This window comes from Cnephaeus nilssonii (assembly GCF_951640355.1).
Source record: "Cnephaeus nilssonii genome assembly, chromosome: X".
NCBI lineage: Eukaryota > Metazoa > Chordata > Mammalia > Chiroptera > Vespertilionidae > Cnephaeus > Cnephaeus nilssonii.
In genome coordinates this window covers 88,200,998-88,228,173 of record NC_137071.1, presented here as the reverse complement: position 1 = coordinate 88,228,173, position 27,176 = coordinate 88,200,998, and the positions used below count along the sequence as shown (strand labels likewise).

The window sequence follows — 27,176 nt, the reverse complement described above, 5'->3', positions numbered from 1 at the left end:
AGACGTGGACCTTTCAGCTGGAGAAGAGAAAAGAAGTGTTAATCCTCAGAAGGTCCCTAATTTTATCTGCAGTCTAAGGATTTGATATTTTTTTAAATATTCCAGTCCTAATTCTGGTCATGTAGAGAGTGCTCCACTGTCAGGCACAGTGGCCTTTGGTGTTTAGCCAGTGCGAGAGTGAGAGCTGGAGGTGAGCTGGCAATACTCTGTGGCTAACACGCCCTTTCTCTGCCCTTCCTTTGCAGTAATCTATGGCTGTGTACTGAATAGTATTCCCGGCTACAGCTGGACTGGACTCCATTTAGCCTTTTAAGCCAAGGTTCCTATTTTAACTGACAGCTTTCCTTCGCGGTGCCAGGAAGCTGGGTCCCCTGCCCCTACCATGTACTTCCACTTCAAGCATCACCTCTTATTTTTGGGTTCTGCCTTCCAGTGTCACCCGCACTGTCCACGAACTTCTTTTTATTTTTTTGAGGGTATTTTTTTTTTTTTTACTTTCTTTGGAAACACAGTCTATCAAGGCTATGTCAAATAGGCCATTTTGAAGAGTTGAGCGTGGGAAGAGGGTTTCTATCTTCAATACTAGATAATAAGAGGAAGCAAAAAGTAGAAAAAATGAAAAGCAAACATATGCACACTTTACCTTTTCTTGTTGGTTAAGCAAGAGTACAGCTTTGGTATGTATTGTTTGGTGAGTCACTGATTTGTTAGTGGCCACAGGCAAAAAGGAAGGGGTTGCTGCCAAAGCTTAAGCTAGTTTCTTGAAAAATCCAAGTCTCATGGAGCATTTTTAGGAGACTCTATGCTTAGCAGTTTGAAAAAAAAGAAAAAGAACTTGGATACTCAGCCAGTAGCTCGGAGAGATGCTAAGTTAGGGCTGTCAAGCCTTCTGGAGAAAGGCTTCTTATTTGCAGCTTTGAAGTTTCCAGTCCAGTTTCACAGACGCTTCTGCACAAATCCCAAACTTAAAACAACCAACTGTTTTCTATCCCCTCTGGGTAATTATTTGTGTCACAAATAGAGCCCCCTCATTTGCATTTGTTTACAGATTAAGTACTTGAGGCAGGAAGAGCTCTGAAAACTTCAAAAGTTTTAGAGCCATGCAGCCTAAAAGACCTTCAGAGCCTAGGAAGGATTTTGTATTAAGGGAGAAATTTTGGTCCACAAGACAGACATGACCCACTTTTTTCTTTTTTTAAAAGATATATTTTTATTGATTTCAGAGTGGAAGGAGAAGGAGAGAGAGAGAAACATCAATGATGAAAGAGAATCATTGATCAGCTGCCTCTTGCACGCCCCCCACTGGGGATCGAGCCTGCAACCCGGGCATGTGCCCTGACCAGGAATGGAACCACGACCTCCTGGCTCATAGGTCGATGCTCAACCACTGAACCATGCCGGTCAGGCACCACTTTTTCATAAGAGAACTGAGACCCATAGAAGTGAATGGACCTGCCAGAGGTCCCAGTGCTGTTTCTTGGTAGAGCCAGGCCAAACTCAGTGTCTCCTGACTCCAGATCCATTTCACAAAGGGCTTCAATCTGTTCATGTTGCTGGAGACGAGGTCTTTTTTTTTTTTTTAAAGATATTTTTATTGATTTGAGAGAGGAAGGTAAAGGGAGAGAGAGATAGAAACATCAATGATGATTGATGGCTGCCTCCTACACACTCCCCCCCCCACCGGGGACCGAGGCATGTGCCCTTGACTGGAATCGAACCCAGGACCCTTCAGTCTGCGGGCCAATGACTCTATCCACTGAGCCAAACCAGCTAGGGCTGAGACAAGGTCTTTTGATGCTCAGAGAAACTGCATAGTTGCTCTTAGAGGGCCTTTGAGATTTTTTTCCCATAGAAAAATATTCAAGGATGGATAGGTAGGGGCGGGCAAAGCTGAAGACCCCAGAGCAGCTCCTGAAGAGAGTGCTTCTGCTGGCAGAAGGGGTCACCAGCACTTGTTAGCTGGTCAGCTTTCCTAGAAGTCTGGAACGGGGCCTAGGCATGCATATGTTTAACTGGTGCCCTAGCTGATGCTCATAATCAAGAAAGTTTAGTAAACAAAAATCTAACCTGTGAGTGATCATAAAGCCTTTAGGAAGTTAACACTTTGAAAAGAATTAAAATCATTATTTTATTGGATAGTTTTCTTTCTTTTTTTATTTTATGGTATTGATTGGGGTGACATTGATTAATGGTAGTTTTCTCACTGTAAGACAGAAAGGTTTTTTTCCCCTTCAGTGAAAAGGCTTTCTAATTAATAAAAGTGTTGTTGTTTTTGATTTTTTAATTATTTTTAAATATATATATATATTATTTCAGAGAGGAAGGGAGAGAGAGACAGAAACATCAATGATGAGAGAGAATCATTGATCGGCTGCCTCCTGCACAATCGAATCGAGCCAGCAACCCAGACATGTGCCCTGACCGGGAATCGAACTGTGACCACCTGGTTCATAGGTTGATGCTCAACCACTGGGGCACACCGGCCAGGCTGTTGCTGTTTTTTTAAAAATACCCTAACTACTCTGTTTACTTCTGGTGATACAAAACCAGTCATTAGAAATGGTCTGTGCTTTTATTTTTCCATTCTGGAATGGAATGGCTCTCCTGAAAAATCCCCATGTGTGCACACACGCACACACCTCATTTCTTAAGCCAAGAAGTTTGCTTTTCCTAGCTGCAGTGCAGATCACTTTTGTTTTTGTTTTCGTTTCCCGTTTTAATCATATGGTATTCCCACGTGGCTGTTACTATGTGCTTGTTTTTTAATTAAAACAAGAAGCTTTAAACTGGTGTGTGTTGTTCTTAAACCCTTGTCAGCAGATTTCCGGATGGTGATGGTCCGTCAGTGACCCCATTTCTAACCTGTCTTCTGCAAGTATAATCTGTTCTGCCTCACACTGCCCCTTCCCCTCGCCCTGTCTTACTTTGAATATCCTTTTTCTTTGGCTAATTTCATGTTTTCTTTCTCTTTCTCTCTCCCTCTCCAGCTTTTTTTAATCTTGTCTTCAGCAGCTGCACTAAGTCTAAAGGAGAAGACTGCCATTATAGAAGAGTTAGGGTTCCACATTGTCTCAAACCAGAAACCAACCAATTCCCTCTCCCCCCACGCGCGTGTGCAAACACACACACACTACACACTCAGCAAATGTTCATGTGTCCCTGTGTCCAGGCAAGAAGCTCTCTCCTGACTTACATGGTATTTTAAATAGAAATGTCTTGTCCTAGCCTAACAAGGCAGGCAAAGAACCGTCAGAGCTGGAGAATGGACCAAGTGTAACCTCAGAGAGACAACTGCAGGATGACTCACCCAAGTGTAAGTGACTGGGGCAGGAGACCTCAGCTGTGGGTGTGGAAGTGCTGTTCACAAGTTTTCGTTTGAGTGTTTGTTTTTCTTTTTAAACACGAATTCTCCGGTTCAGTGGGTTGACTGTCTACAGCCACTAGGAAACATTTCCGAATACGGAAGAGAAAGTCAAGTGACATTTGTATCTTCTTCAGCATTCACAGACCTTCTGCAGACCCCCACCAAGGGGGAAATGGAGCCACTAACACTCAAGAGTAGAGGAAAAGCCCTCTACTTTTCCTTTATTAGCATGGATTTAACTGACCGGTTGAGAAAGGAAAGATGAGAGGGGGTTTAAGCTTAGTGAGAGCAAAATTAATCCATTCAACCTTCCAAGGCTAGTTGGGGTTCTGAGAGAGGTTTCTGCTCAACCTGGGATCTGGCTGGAGAGCTTTGATGTTGATAAACCTGCCTTGAATTTGTTGGTTTAACTTGCATCAAAATACCATGTAAGTGTGCTCCTTCCCATATATCCCTACAACCATCGCCATCCCACTGTCCAGTGTCTCTTGAGAGAGCCTCTTTGCATGTTTTCCAGAATCTGTGTTTGTTTTTCCTTTCTTTTCCTTTGTTCTTTTTGCTCAGCAGTGTGACCATTCACTGCCCCTCTGGGGCTTTCATTCGCCAGGAAAAACATCCCAAAACCAGCACTGTTTAGCTTGATACCTTTCTAATGTCCATGTCAGTTTTCAATAAAATTCAAAGAAATGCTCATTGGCTCTGTGATGTGATCTTAAACCATTAGATGATTCGACCCATCATGGTTTGCCTTAGGAGTGGGTGGCTGCCTTCCAAGTGGATGATTTGAAGGACTCAGGGAGGCACCATAAGCCCATATGCAACCTTCCTAGGTGGGCTGCTGTGCCCCCTCCTTCCTCTATTTGAGCTTGAAATTCCCACAGTGGAGTGGGATGGGGTGGACAGGAAGTCCTCTATTTTTCCTTTATTAGCATAGATTTATCTGACCGGTTGAGCTCCTTATCATCTAGGACTGTGGTCGGCAAACTCTTTGGCCCCTTGAGTGTGGCTTTTCCACAAAATACGAGTCTATTTGGAAGAAGTGGTGTTACAAGAAGTTTAAGTTTAAAAAATTTGGCTCTCAAAAGAAATTTCAATCGTACTGTTGATATTTGGCTCTGTTGACTAATGAGTTTGCCGACCACTGATCTAGGATAACAGAGGGAGGAAGTGGAGTGCCAGATCCTACAAAACAAGATTCTCCTCTCATTTAATCCTGTGATGTGAGCATCCCCCAAAATTCATGCATATGGCTGTTCTTTGTGACTCAAAAGATAGCAAGCGGTATTTTGTGTCTTGGGTCCACCAGGGAGGGAAGCTCCTGTTCTCAGTCCCCACCCCTAGCAGTAAAGAGGGCAAGAGGAAGAGTGGTCAGTTTTCATAAGTGCTTGCAAGCGTGGGGGTTCCTTTCCTTGGCTCCATATCCCGGATGGCCAGATGCTGGGGTCAGGAGAGTGGTCCATATCCTCTTGGTGCCCAGGCCTGAAGGAAGCAACACTGGCCTGTGTCTGCATAGTTTGCACACTAGAGGGCAGCCGAGTGAGACAACACTAGCCTCTGATGTCACTGAGTAGCTGCAGGCACTGAGGTGTGGAAAAATACAGGCTCTGCAGCCTGACAGCCTTGGGAAAACTGTGTTAAAAACTTCCCTGTAAAAGGAGATTATCAGCAACTCCCTTGCAGGATGATCATGAAGGCTACATGAGCTCATGTAAATTAAAGACCCAGGTGTTCCATAAACGGTACCCTTTATTTAAGGATGGAGTTTCTTTCCCCTCTGCTAGAAGTATCTTGGGTCCCTCTAATCCACCATTTTTAAACCTCAGCACAACTGACATTTGAGGACAGATGATTCTTTGCTGTAGGGACCTGTTCATTGTAGCGTGTTTAACAGCATCCCTACCCACTAGATGTCAGTAGCACCCTACCCCACCCCCAATTGTGACAATCAAAAATGTCTCCTATCAATGCCAAGTGTCTCCTGGAGGACAAAATAGCCCCATGTTGACAATTATTACTCTAGGCCAGGGGTCAACAAACTTTTTCTGTAAAAGGCTAGCTGATAAATGTTTTAGGCTTTGCAGGCCAGATGGTCTCTGCAACTATTCAATTGTTACTATGGCTCAAAAGCAGTCATAGATAATATGTATGTAAAAGGATGAGCGTGGCTGTGTGCCAATAAAACTTCATTTACAACCCTGGCTGGTTTGGCTCAGTGGCTAGAGTGTCTGCCTATGGACTGAAGGGTCCCAGGTTCGATTCCAGTCAAGGGCGCGTGCCCGGGTTGCGGGCTCAAGCCCCAGTAAGGGGCATGCATGAGGCAGTCGATCAATGATTCTCTCTCATTATTGCTGTTTCTATCTATCTCTCTCTCTCTCTCCCTCTCCCTTCCTCTCTGAAATCAATAAAAAAAATATTTTAAAAACTTCATTTACAGGCACTGAAATTTAACATTCATACCTGAATTTCATTTTCACATGTCCTAAATTATTATTTTTATTCTTTTCAACCATTAAAAAATGTAAAAAGCATTCTTAGCATGCTGGTCATACAAATACAGGCAGTGGGACCAGATTTGGTCTGCAGGCCATAGTATGCTTACCCCACCTCTAACGCATTTTAGTGCTTGTTGATGCATCATCAGACTAAAGGTGTTAGAAACGACTGGCTGGTCAAAATAAATCAGAAATGAAGACAAGTGGATGACGTTTTAATGCAAGTTGAGTGCGGAGTAATTAACTAAAATTTGCATACAGTTTTGCTAGAGCATAGGTGGGAGGCAGGGGCTTGCTGTGTCGATGAGATCCTGCTCCTGGGGTACTGAGCAGGTGAGAACCCCAACCACTTCTAGATAGAGGACTGGGCCTCTAATACCCTAAAAAATACCAAGCAACTAGGGCTCCTGTTTAAGCACTGAGGTTAAGCAGTGTCCTCTCCTGTCTGAAATGCCCCCACTTCAAGAGATTAATCTCTTACTGAAAGGACAGCTTTCTTGCAAGGCCATTCTTTTAAAATGTGGGTAACCCTTCAAAGAGTTGTGCATTTGAATCATAGTACAGAGGTTTTGCCACCTAGACCTACCTTCCATCAGTATTCCTCCTCCAAGTCCTCCACTACCTCTTAGCTTATTTGGCTTGAGCTTTAGAAAGTCCATACTCTGGGCTCGACAACTATAAAAATTTATGATATTCTATTGTAAGCAAGGGCCCTCCCTTTCCCCTTGTTATTTGTCAACTTAGTGTCATTGTTGACTTATAGTTTCCTATTGTTTCAATAGTTCCTTACTGTCCTTAATAATTTTTGTACTCAAATTGCCAAGATTTGACCAGTGGGTGCTCCTAGCTATTGCTTTTAATGTGTTAGTAAACATTCCTCAAGAGAATATTGTAGTGCAGACTATACTGGTCAAGAACTTTTGGTGGTCTGATTTCTGGGATAGTTTATGGGGGGTGCTTAACCAGTCTCCAAGTTTTCCTCCTTTGATCACTCACTGAATCCCACATAGGATAGGGCAATGGTCGGCAAACCGCGGCTGGCGAGCCACATGCGGCTCTTTGGCCCCTTGAGTGTTCTAACGCCACTTCTTCAAAATACACTCGCCCAGGCCAAAAACCCACTTCTGCGCATGGGCCACGAAGTTTCAATCGCACTGTATGTGCGCGCCCGCACGTGGTATTTTGTGAAAGAGCCACACTCAAGGGGCCAAAGAGCCGCATGTGGCTTGGGAGCCGCGGTTTGCCGACCACTGGGATAGGGCATGGAGAGAAGCTCAGAGCTCTCAGTGTGTGTGTGTGTGTGTGTGTGTGTGTGTGTGTGTGTGTGTGTGTGTAGGATGGATGACTACCGATTTCTGGATTGTTTTAGGATTGCAATGGATGCCTTTATCATCATTCCTTGCTATACCTATCTTCAACCATTTTTCAGATAGTCTACTTTAGCGTAGGGTTTCAATTCCTGATCACAGAGAAATATGTGGCTTGAGAAAAGGGAATGGGCTGAGATAGGTTGGCTGAAGGATTTTTTGATCAGAAGGATTACTATCAAAATAATGTCATGGATAATCATGCAAATTTTTGTTTTGCTTTCTAGAGATGAAACTGTATTCCACAGTGGGAATGTCAAATGGAGTCCAGTTATGGCTGTTGTAAAGTAAATGGCCTGCCTCTAACATCAGTTTCATTGCCTTTCATTTTGTAATCCAAGTTCAAAAGTCAGATTGCAATTATATGTTCCTACCTGATGAACATGTTTTCATCAAAGCTAAGAGGATGTAGCTTTTATTTTCTCAAATCTTTTTCTAGGAACAATGTGTACTGATGACAATGCTGTTGCTGATGAAGGTTGGCAGCTTAGGCTGAAATTAATCCAACTGTAAAATAACAACAGCTTAAAATATAGACGCCAAGAAAATGAATTTCACAAGATGGGGACAATGGAAAGAGCCTTTACTCATTCATTCATTCAACTCAAGAAATATCTATGGAGTACCCACAGTAGCCAGGCATAGGTGCAAAAAGCAAGGCAGGTTAAGTTCCATGTTCTCATGGAGCTGACATTGGGCAGGGGGCAGTCAAACTTTTTTAAAGAGTTAAAAAGATGATACATGCTGTGAAGAAAAACATTTAAAACAAAAACAAAAACAGGGCAATGCAATGGCAAATGGCTGGAGAAGCACTAGATGAGGAGTCAAGTGACCCAGATTATGATCTCAGCTTTGCTATGGCCTCTACAGTCTTCAACAAGTCATTCACCTCTCCAGCCTTAATTTTTTCACTCATACAACAATGACTTTAATTTATGATCTCTAAGCTTCCTACTTCATATCATGTTTTGACCTTGTGGTTCAAAGAATGTCTTTACTTCAATCAACATGAATGCCTGCCATAGAGTCAAAGACAAAACACTCACTAGGAAATAGGGAAGACAGACACAGAAATAAATAATTATGAAATGGTATGAAAAGTGATGTTATCTTCTGATCTTCTCAATCCAATACACCCTACACATAAGATATGTCATATAATGGAAAATGTGTCGTTAAAATGTGAAACAGGGCAATGGGTCAAAGCTATCTCATCCAATGCACCTGCTGCCAGTGGGACATTGAGTTTCATACAGGACTATTTCTCCCCACCAAGATTGTAATAAGTTCTAGGATGACCGAGAAAACCCAGTTTCTTTTTCCTTTTATTATTGTACGGGGCGGGGCAAAAGTAGGCTTACTGTTGTGAGTACTCGAAACACAGTTTATTATTTATTACTTATTTATTAATTATTGTATTCTTTTCCATACAAACAACTGTAAGCCTACTTTGCCCCACCCTGTATTGAGCACACAAGTGCTGTGTAAATTCCTGTTGACAGATACTCATGGATGAACTACTTAAATAATACAGGTTGGCAGACAGGGATTGAGGGAACTGACCGGAGCACTGCTAGAGCGTTGTGTTCAGCTATACAGTGATTTTGCCATTTGTTGCTGTGCAGCTCTTAAGCCTCTTTTTTTTTGGGGGGGGGGGGGGGCCCTTTTGTATTTTGTGATATTTTGCACATCTTAAATTGCTACAGAAAATGCAAAATTACTTGCAATCATGATCAGAACTGTGTAAGCACGGTGTCTATTTGTCAGCAATTGGAATGGAATATGTATGAGAAGTGGCATTATGGATGATTTTCTTTGCAAGTATTTAATCTCTCCTTTGTTCTCACAATAAAATGCAAAGCTAACGATACATAACACACATAGCTTTTCAAGCTATCCTCTAAAGAAAAGGAACCTCGGAGAGCTGACATTAAAAAAAAAAAAAGAGTGTAAAATCCATCACAAACCTAAGTCCCTCCGAAAGAACACCGCATTTGTCGTGCTGCTCAGAAACCCAGGGGAAAGTGTCGGAGGAGTCATTGCAGCCAACAATCACCTGAGGTCGTCTTCCAGGAATTCAATGGAAACATGTTCCAGAACCTCTGAGAATCTTCCAAAATTTCCTTCCCAGAGTCCCCTCCCTCCGCTAGTCACCGTAGTGCGTCAAAGGCCCATAGTCGTCACAGAAGGGAAATGTACATCGCGCGATATTTGGCCACGGGATTTGAAAGTTAGGGATCACACGCAGCGCATGCGCACTGGCTCTACCGCTGGGCTGCACGCGGGTAGGTAGGCAGGAACTCAGAGGAGGGGGAGCAGAGCGTGCTGGTGTCTTCCCCCCTCCTCCCCGCGCTGAGCGTGGGTCTGCGGGTGGCTGGAAGTGCGGAGCGCGGGGCCTGGCTCGGCGTCCCCGACACGCGTAGACTGCAGTGGGCGCCCTCCTGCTCCTCCACGAGTTGGGGTGCAGCAGGCGCGCGCCCTGGCGTCGGGACCTGAGCTCCTTTTCCTCTTTAGCATTCGCCCTCCGTGCACACACCCTAGTCCCCTGAGAGTTGGTCTTCGCGCCACGGCGCGCCCCTCCTCACCCGGCCCCTCCCACCGGCCCCCCATCCAACTCGCTCCAGGTCCATAGTTGGCTTCATCCCTGGTGGCCCTGCTTGGGGGCGGAGAAGATGGCTGGAGGACGTCTGCTGTTGGGGGGCGACTTCCTGTCGCCTCCGCCGCTGCTCCCCCTCCCGCCGCCGCCGCTGCCGCCCCTCCCGCCGCCCCCGCCTGAGCCAGTGCTGGAGCAGTGGCGCTATAGCCACGAAAGTGACTGGCAGTGGGCTCTGCGACGCAGCTTCATCTGTCGGCACCTGCACAGCTATCCCGGGGCTGCCCTCGACCAGCTCCTAGCGCTCTCCGCCGCCTGGACCAACCACGTTTTCCTGGGCTGCAGGTGAGGAAGGTGCGCGGGTCCGGTTAAGGAACAGGGGTAGGGGATCGGTGATGGGGATTGGGACAGGATACAGACGAGGGTTTAGAGGCTGGAGATTTGGAAATGCTGGAGGACACTGTTGTCTTGGGGAGGGGGTTGGCCGAATGAGGTGGCAGGGGATGATGACATAACGGCTAGAAGGGTGTGAGGGGTCGCGGGAGAAACCCCTCCAAGACCAGGAATGGAGATAGAGGTGTACTTGGAAGAGGAATCATCACCATTATAGAGGTGAACATTGTGGTGATGGTTCTGGAGGGCGTGGGAAATGACAAATAGCCGAACCTCGGACCTGCGTAGGATCTTCCAAGGATGCGGTATCCGCAGAGAACATCCTACAGTCACGGTTTCTAGGGTCCGCGGGGGTGGGGGCGCTGCGGTTCTAATCCTAGTCCCCTGACCACTGTCTTTCCATCCCCATTAAATAAAACAACAGCCCCCCCCCTCCAGCTGGGTTTTACTGTCTCCTCCTGGGAAGGAGGTTTGTATGAGGTGTCTCAGCCGCAGGGTCTGCCTTGCTTGTAGATTTGCGTATAATATGTGTGGAAGCAAACAAAGAAATGGCTATATCTACCATAAAAATGGGTTGCCCTCCTTTCACCTTAATTATGATCAGAAGGATTAACATTTAGCATTGGGTGAGATTTTAGGTGTGCGTTTATGTGTGTGTGTTTGCCCCTCCCCCTTTTTCTAAAACCTAGTGCGCATTCTGAACAGGCCTCTTTGAAAGCTCTTCGCATTTGATGGAGACTGGAGACTGCAGTATGGTTCCAACGCATTTTTTTTTAAAACAGGACTACTAGGAGCTCTGTGTTTCAGAACCCCCAAATCTGTCTTATATTAGACTAATCATTCCTTTGATCTACTGAGAGACTTTTTTTTTTTGACACTTGTCTCACAGTGAATTTTTTATTAGAAAGGATGAGATATTTTGGAAAATTATCAGATCAAATCCAGCCAATTCAGGTCCAGAAATGACTAACAGATACAGAAAAATAGGATTGTCCCCCTTTCCCTTAATTGTCGAACATGGTATTCAGTGTGATACTTTGAACTCATCACAAAAATTAATGTGCTTTTTTTTATCTTCTCTAGGTTAGTGTAATTTCTGCCTCCAGGGATAATGATTATTTCACTTGAGGAGCTGGTTACAACTGGGGAAGCCTCAGTTATTAATCAAGTCAGAAAAATCTAATTGACCTTCATTTAATAATGTTGTTTTTGCAGTTAAAGAGGTACCTTTATCATAGATCTTAATATTAAAGAGGGCCATGGAGAATCTGAATCCTAAAAAATATCTTACATGGTAGGATAATATCCTTTGTGTTAATAAATCTTACCTTCCCACTAGAATGTAAGCTCCTTTGGGGAAAGGGTTTATGCTTTTTTGTTCACACCTTTATTCTCAGTGCCTAGAAGAGTGCCTTCTGCATAATGGCTGCTCAATAACTATGGGTGGAATAAATGGATAAATATAGGTTTATAATGTACAAAATATTTTCAAATTTATGTATCTCACTTAATACAACAGCTTTGGGAATTAGGTGGTGTCTCATTTTTTACAGCTGAATCAATGGAGGCCAAGAAGTTAAGTGACTTTTCCAAGGTCCCACAGTCTTCTGATACTCTTTCCACTGAGATACACCTGCTATATTTGGGAAGGATGGACCAGGAATGAAAGCAAGTAACTGACACAAACCACATCATTATTATGCATCAGGAGTTCATTCCAAAAACAGCAGCCTTATACATAAGTAGGGCATGAAAAACACAAGCCGGGCCAATGGTAGTCAGTGTTAAGAGCTCAAGCTTCCAGGGCATTTTATGTGTGTATGTGCACTTGCCAAAGCATATCACCTGTGTATAGTATATATACTATAGTCACCATGTGACATTGTAGTTAAGTCAGTTCAGTCAATACAAGTTGCCATAACATTATCAAATAGCATAACAGCCCTAGCTGGTTAGAGCAGCTGGTTAGAGCACAGGTGGGCTGAAGGCTCCTGGGTTCGATTCTGGTCAAGGGCATGTACCTTGGTTGCAGGCTCCATCCATGGCCCCTCCGTGTGTAGGAGGCAACCAATTGATAAAAAACATCCATGTGTCTCTCACAATGTTTCTGTCTCCCTTCCTTCCACTCTCTTTAAAAAATCAATGGAAAAATATCCTCAGACGAAGATTAACAAAAAAACAAAAGAAAAAAAAAACCACACCAAAAATATATAGCATAACAGAAAAGTAATGTTTACATTATTTCTAGTTTAGATATAGGAAAAAGAAGAGGCAGTAAAGAATTTTGGAAGCTAGGAACCAAGTGCAGTCTTCCACTTTAGGCAGGCTTTATGTTAGCTGTCATTTTCAGGTGGGGAAAATCTATGTACTTGTTAATGTTGATGTTGGCAGAACTCTTGTTTTATGGTCTATTTTGTGACAGAAGACTCTTCTTTCTCTCAAGGGAACTGCAGAATACATGGTGAAAGCGCCTATTCTAAACTTTACAGTCCATCCTTGACTTTTAGAACAGGTTGTAAACAATAGCAAGAAGGGAACTTGTTGCATTTTCCCCCCATCTAGCAGAACTTTTTGTGTTCTGTTTCAGTTCTGAACTCCTAGGACAAGGTTATCTTGAAAATTTCTTAATTATAAGACAAAGCCAGGAGGGGCTCAAATGTGCAGGAAGGCAAAGCATGTTTCATTCTGTTGGTGGTAATGGGGATTTTCAAGGCACAGGTTTGAATACAGTATCTCTTTAACTCTAACAGTGGTTCTCAAATATAAGCAGGCATCAGAATCACCAGTCAGGCCTCTTAAAATACAGATTTCTGGGCCCCATCCCCAGGGCTTCTGATTCAGTAGGTCTGAGGTGAGGCCCCAGAATTTCAGAATTTGCATTTCTAACAAGTTCCAAGTAATGCTGATGATCAAGTGATGCCATCCAGAGATTATACTATGAGAGCCACTGCTTTATAATAAAGGGTTAAATACAACAATGTTTTCCAGTCTGCCTGTTCATCATTTTTCCATCATAGTCTAGGCAACCAGGAAGCTCAAATAGCTGAAACTATTTCTCTTCACTTTTTTTATTTGTTTCATAAAAGAAAACAATGTGTCAAGAATTTTTTTTTCTGCAAGCCATTTCTAAAATATATCTTGTGCCCTAGCTGGTTTGGCTCAGTGGCTAGGGACCAAAGGGTCCTGGGTTTGATTCCAGTCAAGGGCACATACCTTGGTTGCAGGCTCTTCCCTTGCCTGGGTCCTGGTTGGGGCACATGCAGGAGGCAACCAAACACATTGATGTTTCTCTCTGTCTTTCCTCTCTTCCACTCCTCCTAAAAATCAGTGGAAAAATATCCTCAGGTGAGGATTGACCCCCCCCCCCCAAAAAAAAAAGAAAAAGAAAAAAAAATATCTTGTGGCTAATGAAAAGTTAGTACAGTCTTCTAATCAACTATATCTTTAGCACTTAAATAATAATTCATATGAATGCCTAGGGATCTGCATAATATGTACTTAAAATTGTGGATAAATGTATATATATTTAATAAAGCAGAATGTTTGGTTAACTGGAGCATTCAGTTTTCCAATCATTCTTCATCGACAGGATTAGAATCAGAATCCTGGACTACTGATCTTTGATGTGATACTAATTAATCAGGAAAATATATCTTAAAATGCAACCAGCTTTGCCACCTTGATTATTCGTCCCTTCTTTTCCTTGTTGATGTGAGGCATTTGCAGATGCCAATGGGCTCATGCTGTAAAACTAACTTTGCACACAGTAGGTAGAGGGCATCAGTTACCACTAATGAAGTGGGAGTGGGAGCATTCAAAAGATTTATCAATAATCTGGTTGTTTGTTATTCACATGTTAGGAGTCTTATCAATGGTTTTGAATAAATTCTATATAATAAAAGGCTAATATGCAAATCGACGGAACAACCAGTCGCTATGCCGTGCACTGAACACCAGGGGGCAGACGCTCAAGGCAGGAGCTGCCCCTTGGTGGTCAATGTGCTCCCACAAGGGGAGTGCTGCTCAGCCAGAAGTTAGGCTCATAGCTGGCGAGCATAGCAGCAGTGGCAGGAGCCTCTCCCGCCTCCATAGCAGGGCTAAGGATGTCCCACTGCTGGCTTAGGCCCGCTCCCCCTAAGCCATCAGTCGGACATCCCCCAAGAGCTCCCCAAACTGCAAGAGGGTGCAGGCCTGGCTGAGGGACCGCCCCCCCCCCCTCAGTGCATGAATTTCGTGCACTGAACCTCTAATAATTTTATAATTGGCAATCCTAATCTTTGCTGAGTTTTCAAACCTCAGCTTTCTTACTTGGATTTAGTAGACCCGGTTTAATATATTAAAAAAAATTTTAAAGCATCTATTACCGAATATTTATTAAATTTCAGGTGCCATTATATATCATAAATATGCACCTACGTGTACCTATTTTTGTTCAAGAATGTAAGTTCATGAACTCAGATGCTTTTGTCCATTAGAAATCATTTTTTATGTGGTAGGCATGGTGGAACAGTTGAATAGCATCCTGATTTCCAAAAGCTTGGTACATAATAAGCTACCTTTGAAAACCCTAAAGACCTGCTGGAGATTTTTGGTTTTCTTTTGTAAACATTTATAACCAAATAGGTAAATTAACAGACTTAAATATATAATATGCATGCATCTTAAAATTACTGTATTATACTTGCCTTAATGATATTTTTCATCATGATCCCTCCAAAGACAGAATTCTATATGGCCATTAAATCTCATATGGTAATGACATGGAGAAAAAGCTTACAATATAGTAGATTAAAAACAAACAACCCTAGCTGGTTTGGCTCAGTGGATAGAGCATTGGCCTGCGGACTAAAGGGTCCCGGGTTTGATTCTGGTCAAGGGCACGTACCTTACTTGGTTGCAGGCTCCTCCCTAGCCCGAGCCCTGTTCAGGGCTCATGTAGGAGGCAACCAATCGATGTGTTTCTCTCACATCAATGTTCTATCTTTCTCTCCCACTCTCCCTAAAAATCAATGGGGGGAAAAAAAAGAACAAACAAAAAAAACCCTCACCAGGGTGCAAATCAACATAGATGATCTGATAGTGATTAGGTGGCGGGCGGGAAGAGAAGTATGGAAAATACAGAAACAGGAATAAAACATAAACCCCCAAAATGTTGGTGAAATGATCAGTGGCTGGGCTTATAGGTGTTTTTCTAGGTGGATGCTCTAAAACTTCTGGAGTAAAGGTACTACTTTTAAATCCACTACAAAAGAATACACTATAGAAAACTGAGTACTGAAAGCTTTATTGTCTTGGTTCATTTCAAATTTGTGAAACCACTTCTTTATCCCTGGATAGCTACTCGCTGGAGAATTTTAGAAATGGGAATGAAATCCTAGTGGTCTTAGTAAAGACTCCAGATTGCTATTTTCATTGTCCTTAGTCAAGTGTTAGGCACTATAAAGTCTTTTCCATTATTGTTTGAGCTGGTTGAGCTTCTTCATTATTAGGACTTTCTAATAAAGGACTCAGAAGCTGACTGTGCTGGCAATCTATACAAAGGTTTATTTTTGTAGCCTATGGATGATGTTGAATTTTGTGGCAAGTGTACTGAATAGGAAACAGTAAGTACGTATAATCATTACTAATGCTGGAAGAAACCGAGGGAAAAGTTGAGTGTGAATGGAGTGAGCCGCAAATGCATCATTCATGCACACTGGATTATGACATGCTTACCATTTACAGTTTTATACCCTATTTGGAATCAGGCTATAATTGAAGGCCTGGAGAATTTTTACTGCAATTCAAGGTGAGTGGCTTGGTTGTAGTACTAATTTTGGTAGTAAAGGTGGTGTTCCAGTTTAGGATTTGTAGACTGTTATCTCATTTTCATAATCTCTTGTTTTCATCTCATACCTTGGCAATTGTACTCCCAAATCTGAATGGAAGTGATATATAGAACATTTTAGGCTATGTTTGGGTAAGAGTAAATGAAAATAAAATTATTCTTGGCATTTAAATACTGGTGTTAGTAGCAGCAGTAGCAATTAACAATTTGAAGTGCAGATTACAACTGGGCCTACTTCTAGTAATCTGTCTTGACTTCTCTGATTTTCAAGGAAAGACATCTGATGGGTATGGAAACTATTCTGCTAAAAATGGAAAATGTTATCCTCCTTCAAGTTCAGAATCTATTCATATAAAGGTGTGATAGTTATTTTCAGAACTTTCTTCCTAAATGCCACCAGCAGTCTCTTTTTTGGTCTTAGGCTGGGAAAGGCTGAAGGTGGGAAGGGTGAGTAGATTCCCATAATAACAAAAATTTCACTTGAGCCCATATTTTTGTTTCTCTGCAATGAAATGATATCCTTTCAAGTAGCCAACCAACTGCTTAAGAAATCCTTTTTAAAATTGTGTGCTTTAAAATACTTTATTGTGGAAAAAATCAAACACATTCAAAAGTAGAAGAGTTTAATGAACACCTATGTGCCCATCACTCGGCTTCAGCAATTATAACAGTCTGTCATGCTATCCTCCTTATTTCATCTATTTTGCTCCCAGTTTTTTTGTGGGAGATAGTCTGGAGCATATTAAAGAAAATCTTGACCGCCTTTCCCCTGTGAGTAAGAATTTTTAAAAATAGAGTCACAATACCTTTATTCACACTTAACAAAATAAACAATAATTTCTTAAAATCATCCAATGTCTAGTCCAGGTTCAGTTTTTCCATTTGTTTCAAACTCTATATTTACAGTTGGTTTGTTTGATTCATGATCCAAACAAAGTCCACACATAGTATTTGGTTGATCTGTCTCCTTTAACTTAGAAACAGTTCCCCTTTCCTTTTATTTTCATTTTACTTATTTGATGAAGAAATTGGGTTGTCACATAGCGTTTCCTTTATTCTGGATTTGGCTGGCTGGATTCTTGTTTTTTTAAATCTCACCCGAGGATATGTCTTTATTGTTTTTAGAGAGAGGGAGAGGGAGAGAGAGAGAGAGAGAGGAAGGAGAGGAGAGGTGTGAGAGAGAAACAGCTATTGAAGTTGCCTCTCATATGCTCCCCGATGGGGGATCGAACCTACAACCTAGGTATGTGCCCTGACCGGAAATCGAACCCACAACCTTTTAGTGTATGAGATGACACTCCAACCAACTGAGCCACTTGGCCAGGGCTGGCTGGCTGAATAGGTTCTTATCATGGTTTTTAACATGTTTCTGGGAGTTAGGGGCTTGATTAGGTTCAGGTTTAATTACTTGGTGGGTAAGTACACTTTATAGATAGTTCTTTGTCCTGTTATGTGATATGGACATCAGTGGCACAAGTCTGCTTGTCCCATTTTTAGTGATATTAAAAAGTTGAGCCCAGTCTGCATGGCTCAGTGGTTGAACATCGATCTGTGAACCAGGAGGTCAAGGTTCCATTCCCAGTCAGGGCACATGCCCAGGTTGAGGGCTCGATCCCAGTGTGGGGTGTGCAGGAGGCAGCAATCAATGATTCTCTCTCATTAATGTTTCTATCTCTCCCTCTCCCTTCCTCTCTGAAGTCAATAAAAATATTTTTAAAAAGTAGGCTGTCATATTTTTCTTTTTAAAATATATTTTATTGATTTTTTACAGAGAGGAAGGGAGAGGGAGAGTTAGAAACATCCATCAGCCGCCTCCTGCACACCCTCTACTGGGGATGTGCCTGCAACCAAGGTACATGCCCTTGACCAGAATAGAACTTGGGATCCTTCAGTCCGTAGGTCGATGCTCTATCCACTGAGCCAAACCGGTCTGGGCCAGGGCCACTTGGCTGTCATATTTTTAATGGAAATTTTTATTGAGATAATTGTAGATTCACATGTAGTTGTAGGAAATAATACAAAGAGATGTCCTGCACTCTTTACCCAGTTTTCCCAATGATAACATTTTGTAAAATTATTGCATAATATAACCAGGATAATGACATCATTAGAATCCACTGATTTTACTCAGATTCCCCCAGTATTACTAGTACTCGTGTGTGTGTGTTTTATACAATATATATCACATGTGTAGGTTTCTGCATCCATTACCACAGTCGAGATATTGAACAGTTCCAATACCATAAGAATCCCTCACATTTTATAACCATATCTATTTTCTTCCTACTCATACACAGTATTGCGTGTGTCAATAGTTTATTCCTTTTTGCTGAGTAGTGTTCCATGGTGTATATATACTGAGTGGCCAGATTATTATGACCTCTGAGGCCTGGTGCATGAATTCGTGCATGGGTGGGGTCCGGCCAGCCTGGCTAGGGGGAAGGGACATGGGTGGTTGGCCGGCCTGCCTGCTGGTCAAACTCCTGGTCGAGGGGACAATTTGCATATTAGCCTTTTATTATATAGGATATAAACTGAGTGGCCAGATTATTATGCGTTCAGAGATCATAATAATCTGGCCACTCAGTGTATACCAGAGTTTAACCATTTACCTGTTGAATAAGATCTGTACTGATTGCAATTTTTTAGAAAATATATTTTATTGATTTTTTACAGAGAGGAAGGGAGAGGGAGAATTAGAAACATTGATGAGAGAGAAACATCAATCAGCTGCCTCCTGCACACCCCTACTGGGGATGTGCCCGCAACCAAGGTACATGCCCTTGACTGGAATTGAACCTGGGACCCTTGAGTCCGAAGGCCGACGCTCTATCCACTGAGCCAAACCAGTTAGGGCTTGCAATTTTTTACTGTTACAAATACAGCTGCTGTGAACATTCATGTACAGGTTTTTGCATGAACATATGTTTTCATTTCTCTGAGATAAATGCCCAAGAGTGTAATTGGTAGATCATGTAATTGCATGCTTAATTTTATAAGAAACTTGCAAGTTCTTTTCCAGAGTGACCAGACTGTTTTACATTCCCACCAGCGATGTGTAAGTGATCCAGGTTCTCTGCATCCTTGTCAGAATTGGGTGTTGCCACTATTTTTTATTTTAGCCATTGTGATAAGTGTGTAGTCATATCTCGTTGTGGTTTTAAATTGCATTTCTCTGGTGGTTAATGATGTTTTCAATGTGCTTATATGCGATCTGTATTTCCTTTTTGGTAAAATGTTCTGTTCATGTCTTTTGTTTGTTTTAAATATGATTTTTTTACTGTTGTGTTTTGAGAGGCATTTCTATTAGATACTAGTTTTTTTGTCAAGTGTGTGGTTTGCAAATATCTCTGCCAGTTTGTATGTTTTCATCCTCTTAACAAGGTTTTTTGAGAGCAAAAGTTTTTAATTTTGATGAAGTGCCTTTTATCAGCTATTCCTTTTATGGATCATGCTTTTGGTGTCAAGTATAAGAACTGTTTGCCGGGCCCAGATCCTGAAGATTTTCTCCTGTGTTTTTTTTTTTGTACAAGATTTATAGGTTTACATTTTACATTGAGGTCTGTGATGCACTTTGTATAAAGTTTGAGGTATAGGTTGAGGTTTTGTTTGTTGCCTGTGGATGCCCACTTGCTCCAGTACCATATGTTGAAAAGGCTATCCTTCCTCTGTTGAATTGCTTTTGCAGTGCTGTTAACAATCATTTGAGCATGTTTGTGCAGGTCTATTTCGGGGGTTTCCCCATCAACTTTTCACCTAATAGGCTTAGCAGCTATTGATGATCACTTATTATTGCATTGTGGGTTGCAAAATGGTAGTCGTCTTTCAACCCTACACTTATTAGCTGGGCTGCTTCTGTAAAAGAGATTTTCTTCATCGACTCTTTAGTTGCTCTGAGGTATAATTTATATGGAAATTGCCAAATAAATACCTGCTTTCTTCCTTAATATTACCCATTTTTGGAATAATAACTTGATTTCCTACCATCCTCCAAAGGTGACCAATAATGAGTTTGTAAGTACATTTTTGAGCTAATGGATTTTTAACATATTTGATGTGTCTCAATCCACTGCTGTTATTGTTCTTATTGATACTCAAGTTGGCTTATTTTGCCAGTGGGAGGCTATTCAAGTTGGCTTCTGAGTCCATTTGATCCAATTCCTGAAGTCTTTGACAGCTTTCCTGTTTTCAGGCATAAGAATATGCCAGGTTCATCTTATATATTTCTTGCCCCAGACTTGGAATCAGCCATTTCTCTAAGGACTCTGATTCTTTTTCATGGAAATGATAGAGATCACAGTCTGGATGTTAACAACCCAGCAGCTCTTAACACTCTTAGTACTTTAATAAATATATCAATGTAATTATTTGCATATAATATACACATATGATAGAGGAAAAATAAATCATGAATTTATATGGATACTTTCAATTCAAACTTAAAGATAAGGTTTTGGCTTACTTTTCTTTTTTCTTTTATTGATTTCAGAGAGGGAGGGAGCGATAGAAACATCAATGATGAGAGAGAATCACTGACCAGTTGCTTCCTGCACGCCCCACACCGGGGATTGAGCCTGCAACCTGGGCATGTGTCCTGACTGGGAATCGAACCATGACCTCCTGGTTCATAGGTCAACGCTCAACCACTGAGCAACACCAGCTGGGCTTACATTTCTTTTTTTTTTTTTAAATAACTTAAATTTTTATTTTTCAATTATAGTTTATATTCAGTATTATTTTTTATTGATTTCAGAGAGGACGGAGGAAAAAGAGAGAGAGAGAGAGAGAGAGAGAGAGAGAGAGAGAGAGAGAGAGAGAGAGAAACATCAATGATGAGAGAGAATCATGAGAGAATCATTGATCGGCTGCCTCCTGCCCGCCCCACCCTGGGGACGGAGCCTACAATCTGGTCATGTGCCCTGACTTGGAATTGAACCTTGACTTCCTGGTTCATAGGTCAATGCTCAAACACTGAGCCATGCCGGCCGGGCACATTCAGCATTATTTTGTATTAGTTTTAGGTGTACAGCATAGTGGTTAAACAGTCATGTACTTTATAAAGTGTTCCTCCAAATATTTCTAGTACTCACCTGGCACCATACATAGTTATTGTATTTTCTGTGCTGTACTTTACATTCCCATGATTATTTTGTAACTACAAAATTTGTACTTCTCAATCCCTTCATCCTCTTTCACCCAGTTCCCAAACGCCCCTCCCTTCTGGCAACCAACAGTCCACTCAATGTGTCTGTGAGTCTGTTTCAATTTTTTTTGTTCATTTACTTTGTTTTTTTATATTCCACATATAAGTGAAATCTTATGGTATTTGTCTTTCTCTGTCTGACTGACTTCACTTAGCATAATACCCTCTAGGTCCATCCATCCTATCACAAATGGTAAGCTTTTAATTCTTTTTATGGATGAGTGGTATTCATTGTATATACAGGATGTGGCAAAAATGTATATATACTTTAACAGCTCAATGTTGAAAATGAAATGCATTTTAATAAACACTGCCTTTATAATTATTCAAAGTGTGCGTATACATTTTTGAGGACATCCTGTATATATGTACCACCACTTTTTTATCCATTCTTCTATTGATGGGCATTTAGGTTGCTTCCATATCTTGGCTATTGTAAATAACGCTACAATGAACATAAGGGTGCATATATTCTTTTGAATTAGTGTTTTAGATTTCTTTGGATATATTCTCAGAAGTGGAATTGCTGGGTCATAAGGCAGTTACATATTTAGGGTTTTGTTTGTTTTTAATATATTTTTATTGATTTCAGAGAGGGAGAGGGAGAGATAGAAACATAAATGATGAGAGAGAATCATCTTTCGGATGCCTCCTGTACGCCCCCCACTGGGGATCAAACCCACAACCCCGCATGTGCCCTGACCAGGAATTGAATCGTGACCTCCAGTTCATAGGTTGACGCTCAACCACTAAGCCACACCGGCCAGGCACATTTTTAGTTTTTTGAGGACCCTCCATACTGTTTCCCATAATGGCTGCATCAATTTGCATCTCCACCAACAGTGCAAGAGGGTTCCCTTTTCTCCACATCCTTGCCGGCACTTGTTTGTGGATTCATTGATGATATTGGCTTAAATTTCTTGATTTTATGTTTATATGGCCTGAAATGACAGTACCATAATTACTCATTTGATAGGTAAGTATTTTAGGGCCGATTCTTCATTTTTATAGCCAAGATACTCTGTTAAAAATGTCCTGTGGGAACAATTATAAAATTGGCTCATTTTAGAAGCTTTTAAAAAAACTACATTCTTATCTGTTTTAATGGTAGATTATATTAATTTAAATAGGTATAGCCCACGCTTGATGGAAAAAATTCTCCAAATGGCTGAAGGTATTGATATTGGGGAGATGCCTTCATATGATCTGATGCTGTCCAAACCTTCTAAGGGTCATAAACGTCACCTCTCAACATATGATGGTGAGTATACTTGTTTCTGGAAGATGGGATTTGAAGAAACGACATGGCCTTTTTTTTTTTTTTTTAACAATATGAGAGTGGTATAACATTCATAACATTGGATCTTACACAAATGTAAAAAAATTAACTTTTAGTTATGCACAGTTGGGTATTTTTTGAGGATGCTAAATAGAACTGAAGACTAAGAATACTGAAGTCACACTATAATGCTATCCTTAAATTCCACGCCATGAACCTCCCTCTAAATAGAAAAACCTTATACTCTGATCATTTGAGCATCTAAGTAACTAAATCCTCTTGGATGGGTCCAAGATGGACCAGCTTTCTATTGAATACTGTTGGAGGGAAGAAGCTCTAGTGTCTGGTATAGCCTCAACAGAGTTCTTCCATAGCTTTAAATTTGATATACCTCATAAAACATTAGTTTCCAGCTGTTGCTTGTTCTAGAAATAAAATGTAGCGAACACTCTTTGGTGCATAACAGGTCAGAACTAAGATTTTGAAGTTGAAAACCTTTGGGATCTTTTGAGAATTATTTTTATTTGAGTTTTAGTCACACCTATGTGTAAAGCACCATCGCAGAGTCACTCACCTCTGATAAAAAAAAAAAAGAGAAGCTTTGTAAATGCCTCTGGTCATCATCTGTGTTGCAGTAGAACCACCTGTTCCATTTGCAGTCCTTAAGGGAAGCTTTTCACAACAGGTGGTATGAGATTAATACTGGAACAACTTCTTAGTCTGTACACATCTCCTGTGCTTTAACTCATTAGATGCAAAAGCAACTACCATCGTGCATGGTGGTGACCTGCATACTTGATTCAATGGCATATTTTCTATCAAGTCCCTTCCCTTACACACAAAAGGACAGGAATCATCCCCCCTTATGCTGGAACCTTACATTGATATTTGAATCCCATCACCTCAATGATCTGAAGTTTCTGTGATAGGAAGTATCTTGTACCAACAATGCAGCTTGCAAATAATACAGTTGGTACTATTTTCCTGCTTGGTTCTTTTGAAATATTCCCTCTTTAATGAATTGTAAATTTCACTCATTCTATAGGTCAAAATCCTCCTAAAAAGCAAGCCGGTTCCAAATTCCATGTGAGACCTCGTTTTGAGCCTGTACATTTTGTAGCTAGTAGTTCAAAAGATTTTGAAAGACAGGAAGATCCTTATGGCTCTCAAACAAAAGAGGTAAATGAACAAACACATTTTGCCAGAATGCCGAGAAACAGCTACCAGGATTATACTCAAGACTCTTTCAGTGTACAAGATGGGAATTCTCAGTATTGTGATTCAGCAGGATTTCTTTTCACAAAAGACCAGCCTGTAACATCCAACATGTATTTTGACCGTGGGAACCCTGCCCCAAGCAGCACATCACAGCAGGCAAACATGCAGTCAGCTCCTGAGCCTTCACTATCACAGACATTTCCTGAGTCAGTGGTAGCCGAGAAGCAGTATTTTATTGAAAAATTAACAGCGACCATCTGGAGCAACCTTTCTAATCCAGAGATGACTTCCGGATCTGATAAAATTAATTATACATACATGTTAACTCGTTGTATTCAGGCATGTAAGACAAATCCTGAGTATATATATGTTCCTTTAAAAGAAATCCCCCCTGCTGACATCCCCAAAAATAAAAAACTTCTGACAGATGGTTATGCTTGTGAAGTTAGATGCCAAAATATCTACTTAACTACAGGGTATGCTGGCAGCAAGAATGGGTCCAGGGATCGAGCTACTGAGCTAGCTGTAAAACTCTTGCAGAAGCGTATTGAAGTTAGGGTTATCCGGCGGAAATTCAAACACACATTTGGAGAGGACCTTGTGGTGTGTCAGATTGGCATGCCTTCATATGACTTTCCTCCAGCTCTGAAGCCACCAGAAGAGCTGGTGGTGCTGGCTAAGGATGCCTCTGGGCAGCCAATTTATAATGCTTCTGCCAAACACTGGACCAATTTTGTCCTTACAGAAAATGCAAATGATGCTATTGGTATCCTTAACAATTCCGCCTCATTCAACAAAATGTCAGTTGAATACAAATATGAGATGATGCCAAATCGCACATGGCGTTGTCGAGTGTTTTTGCAAGATCATTGCTTAGCTGAAGGTTATGGAACCAAAAAAACAAGTAAACATGCAGCTGCTGATGAGGCTTTGAAAATCCTTCAAAAAACACAACCCACTTACCCATCTGTCAAAAGTTCACAGTGCCAAACAGGTTCTTCACCCAGGGGATCTGGCAAGAAGAAAGATATAAAGGATCTTGTAGTTTACGAGAATTCTTCAAATCCTGTGTGCACGCTGAACGACACAGCTCAGTTTAACCGAATGACAGTTGAATACGTCTATGAAAGAATGACAGGCCTCCGATGGAAATGCAAGGTGATTCTGGAGAGTGAAGTCATTGCAGAAGCAGTTGGGGTGAAGAAAACTGTCAAATATGAAGCTGCTGGGGAAGCTGTGAAAATCCTCAAAAAGACCCAGCCGACTGTCATTAACAACTTGAAGAAAGGAGCTATTGAAGATGTGATTTCAAGAAATGAAATTCAGGGCCGCTCAGCAGAGGAGGCTTATAAACAACAAATCAAAGAAGATAACATAGGGAATCAGCTGCTGAGAAAGATGGGGTGGACGGGTGGTGGTTTAGGTAAATCTGGTGAGGGCATTCGGGAGCCAATCTCTGTTAAAGAGCAGCATAAGCGGGAAGGGCTTGGTCTTGATGTAGAAAGGGTAAATAAAATTGCCAAGAGAGATATTGAACAGATCATCAGAAACTACGCCCGCTCCGAGAGCCACAGCGATTTGACTTTCTCTACAGAGCTGACTAACGACGAGCGGAAGCAAATACATCAAATCGCCCAGAAATATGGTCTTAAGAGTAAGTCTCATGGGGTAGGCCATGACAGGTACCTGGTGGTAGGTAGAAAAAGACGGAAGGAAGACCTACTAGATCAGCTCAAACAGGAAGGCCAAGTGGGGCATTATGAGCTTGTGATGCCTCAAGCAAATTGAGATCTTACTAATTTATTTTGTAAATGCCTAATGAGGCATATCTGTGAATTAAAGAAATGCTACATGTTCCAGTTGCAGAGTATATTCATTCTTAAGATGTTTCACCTTGTTCATTTCATATAGAGCTTTATTAGATATTGGAACCTGAAAAATTGTCTACTTGTATTAGCTTAATCCAGCAGATGATATTGTGCAGTTACCGTTTGTGTCTTTGATATTGCTGTGTCCCTCAGATTTTAGTAGTTTGTACAAAGCAAGAGTGTATATCCAAATGGAATTTCACCCTGAGAAAGAAATTCCCATCTTGAAGGGCATAGCACAGCAACCCACAACAATATGTGAAGTTGATATTAACAACAATAAAACTTAATTCCACACTTAAAATGTCAGATCATTTTGTATTATCTATTTTCATCTTTGTGTGAAGCCAGTTATAGAATGTTTAACAGTAACTTGTGCTGTATGTGTAAATGTCCTTATCGACTAAATGATGTAAAACTTTCTTAAAGTGAATTTAGTGTTCGCTTATTTATAACTTCTACTATGTGGTTTTCAGCATATTGGAAGTGTGTATTGTACCTTGTGATATATCAATTTTAACAAATTCTAGTCTTCATGCTGAACGAGCACTAGAGAGAGCACTTGAAAACTTTCAGAGACTTTGGTTTAACCTGAAGAAAGGAAGCTGGAACTGTTTGTTCTTGGTGCCTTGCAGAGACTCACAGCAACTCTCCGTTGTAGCTTTCATGCGGTTTGGATGTACAGCGCATCCAGGGCGGCCAGAGCTGTGGTAGAACTTGGTAAAAGACTGAAGATACATTGGTGCTTTGATGAAAAGGTCTGTTGGCTGGTCACTCTCTCAAAAAGCTTATTAAGCTCAAAAGCCAACTTTGTAACATATTTAAAACAGCTATTTTTCGCTTATTTCTGGAATGTAAAAAGAAAGTATATAAAAAGAATGTGTGTGCTTCCTGAATAAAAAGGAGCCGAAGTTGATCAAAATGGTGGTGTGCTTATTTCTGGGCAGTAGCCTAGTAGTGACACTTTGGGGATCTGGAGAGGGGAAGTGGTGTTTGCACAAAGTATTTCAACACCAGAGCACATGTGGATGAACTTCGTGACTTGGCAGATAGGAATGGCTCATCAGTCACTCAGGTTTTTCCTATGGACCAATATGCTGGCTGCAACCAAATCTCAGGCTGTTTAATTCTATGTTTTTGTATTTCAGATAAATCAAGTATTAATATTCACACTATTAATATTCAGAAGTGAATATTAATGTTAAACACATCCAATGAAATTATATTTAGAACAATTAGGTTGTTTGCAGTACCTTAAAACATTTAGCACTGTGCTTGACATTAACTGCCCCACAATAAACAGAAATTTCTTTTCCCCTCTTTTTTATATTTGACATTAAGATGCTGTCTATTGTAGTTAAATCAATATTTTAAAAATATAAAGGGATTAACTTTTATACCTGGATCTCTTAACCTTTAGTCACCTACAATGATTGACACAGTATACTTACTTTTTACCAAGTCTCTGCCTAGTGTGTGGTCCTTTCCTAATGTTGGTAGGAAGAGAAGTGAGGTGTGCATTTTGACACTTAATGTTTTAATGGCAAAGGGAACTAAGCTAAAATGTTTATA

General features: G+C 41.2%; 2 protein-coding genes across 5 annotated transcripts in view; both read left to right on the top strand.

Annotated features, from left to right (window-relative positions):
- The window catches only part of SEPTIN6 (septin 6), an 81,285-nt gene extending 78,130 nt beyond the window's left edge, over window positions 1-3,155 (top strand). Inside the window, exon 10 of one of the 3 annotated variants that reach the window (XM_079764522.1) lies at window positions 2,988-3,155. In XM_079764522.1, the coding sequence (XP_079620648.1) occupies window positions 2,988-2,997 (10 nt within the window). In that variant the 3' untranslated portion in view covers window positions 2,998-3,155. The other 2 variants (XM_079764520.1, XM_079764519.1) reach the window with 2 other exon arrangements.
- Window positions 3,156-9,496: 6,341 nt separating this feature from the next.
- NKRF (NFKB repressing factor) lies at window positions 9,497-26,526 on the top strand. Of its 2 annotated transcripts, XM_079765376.1 has the most exons (4): window positions 9,497-9,508; window positions 9,848-10,161; window positions 22,370-22,500; window positions 23,564-26,526. In XM_079765376.1, the coding sequence occupies exons 2-4, from the start codon at window positions 9,896-9,898 to the stop codon at window positions 25,522-25,524; spliced, it is 2,358 nt and encodes a 785-aa protein (XP_079621502.1). In that variant the 5' UTR covers window positions 9,497-9,508; window positions 9,848-9,895; the 3' UTR covers window positions 25,525-26,526. The 2 variants fall into 2 exon arrangements, with proteins under 2 accessions (XP_079621502.1, XP_079621503.1); XM_079765377.1 differs by lacking the exon at window positions 9,497-9,508 and having other exon boundaries at window positions 10,070-10,170.
- Window positions 26,527-27,176: the final 650 nt, after the last annotated feature.

Excerpts from the sequence above, each read along its gene's own strand:
- NKRF (XM_079765376.1), top strand. The coding sequence starts at position 9,896 with ATGGCTGGAGGACGTCTGCTGTTGGGGGGCGACTTCCTGTCGCCTCCG. Across the intron at positions 10,162-22,369 it reads CACGTTTTCCTGGGCTGCAG|GTATAGCCCACGCTTGATGG; the intron begins GTGAGGAAGGTG and ends TAATTTAAATAG. Across the intron at positions 22,501-23,563 it reads TCACCTCTCAACATATGATG|GTCAAAATCCTCCTAAAAAG; the intron begins GTGAGTATACTT and ends CTCATTCTATAG.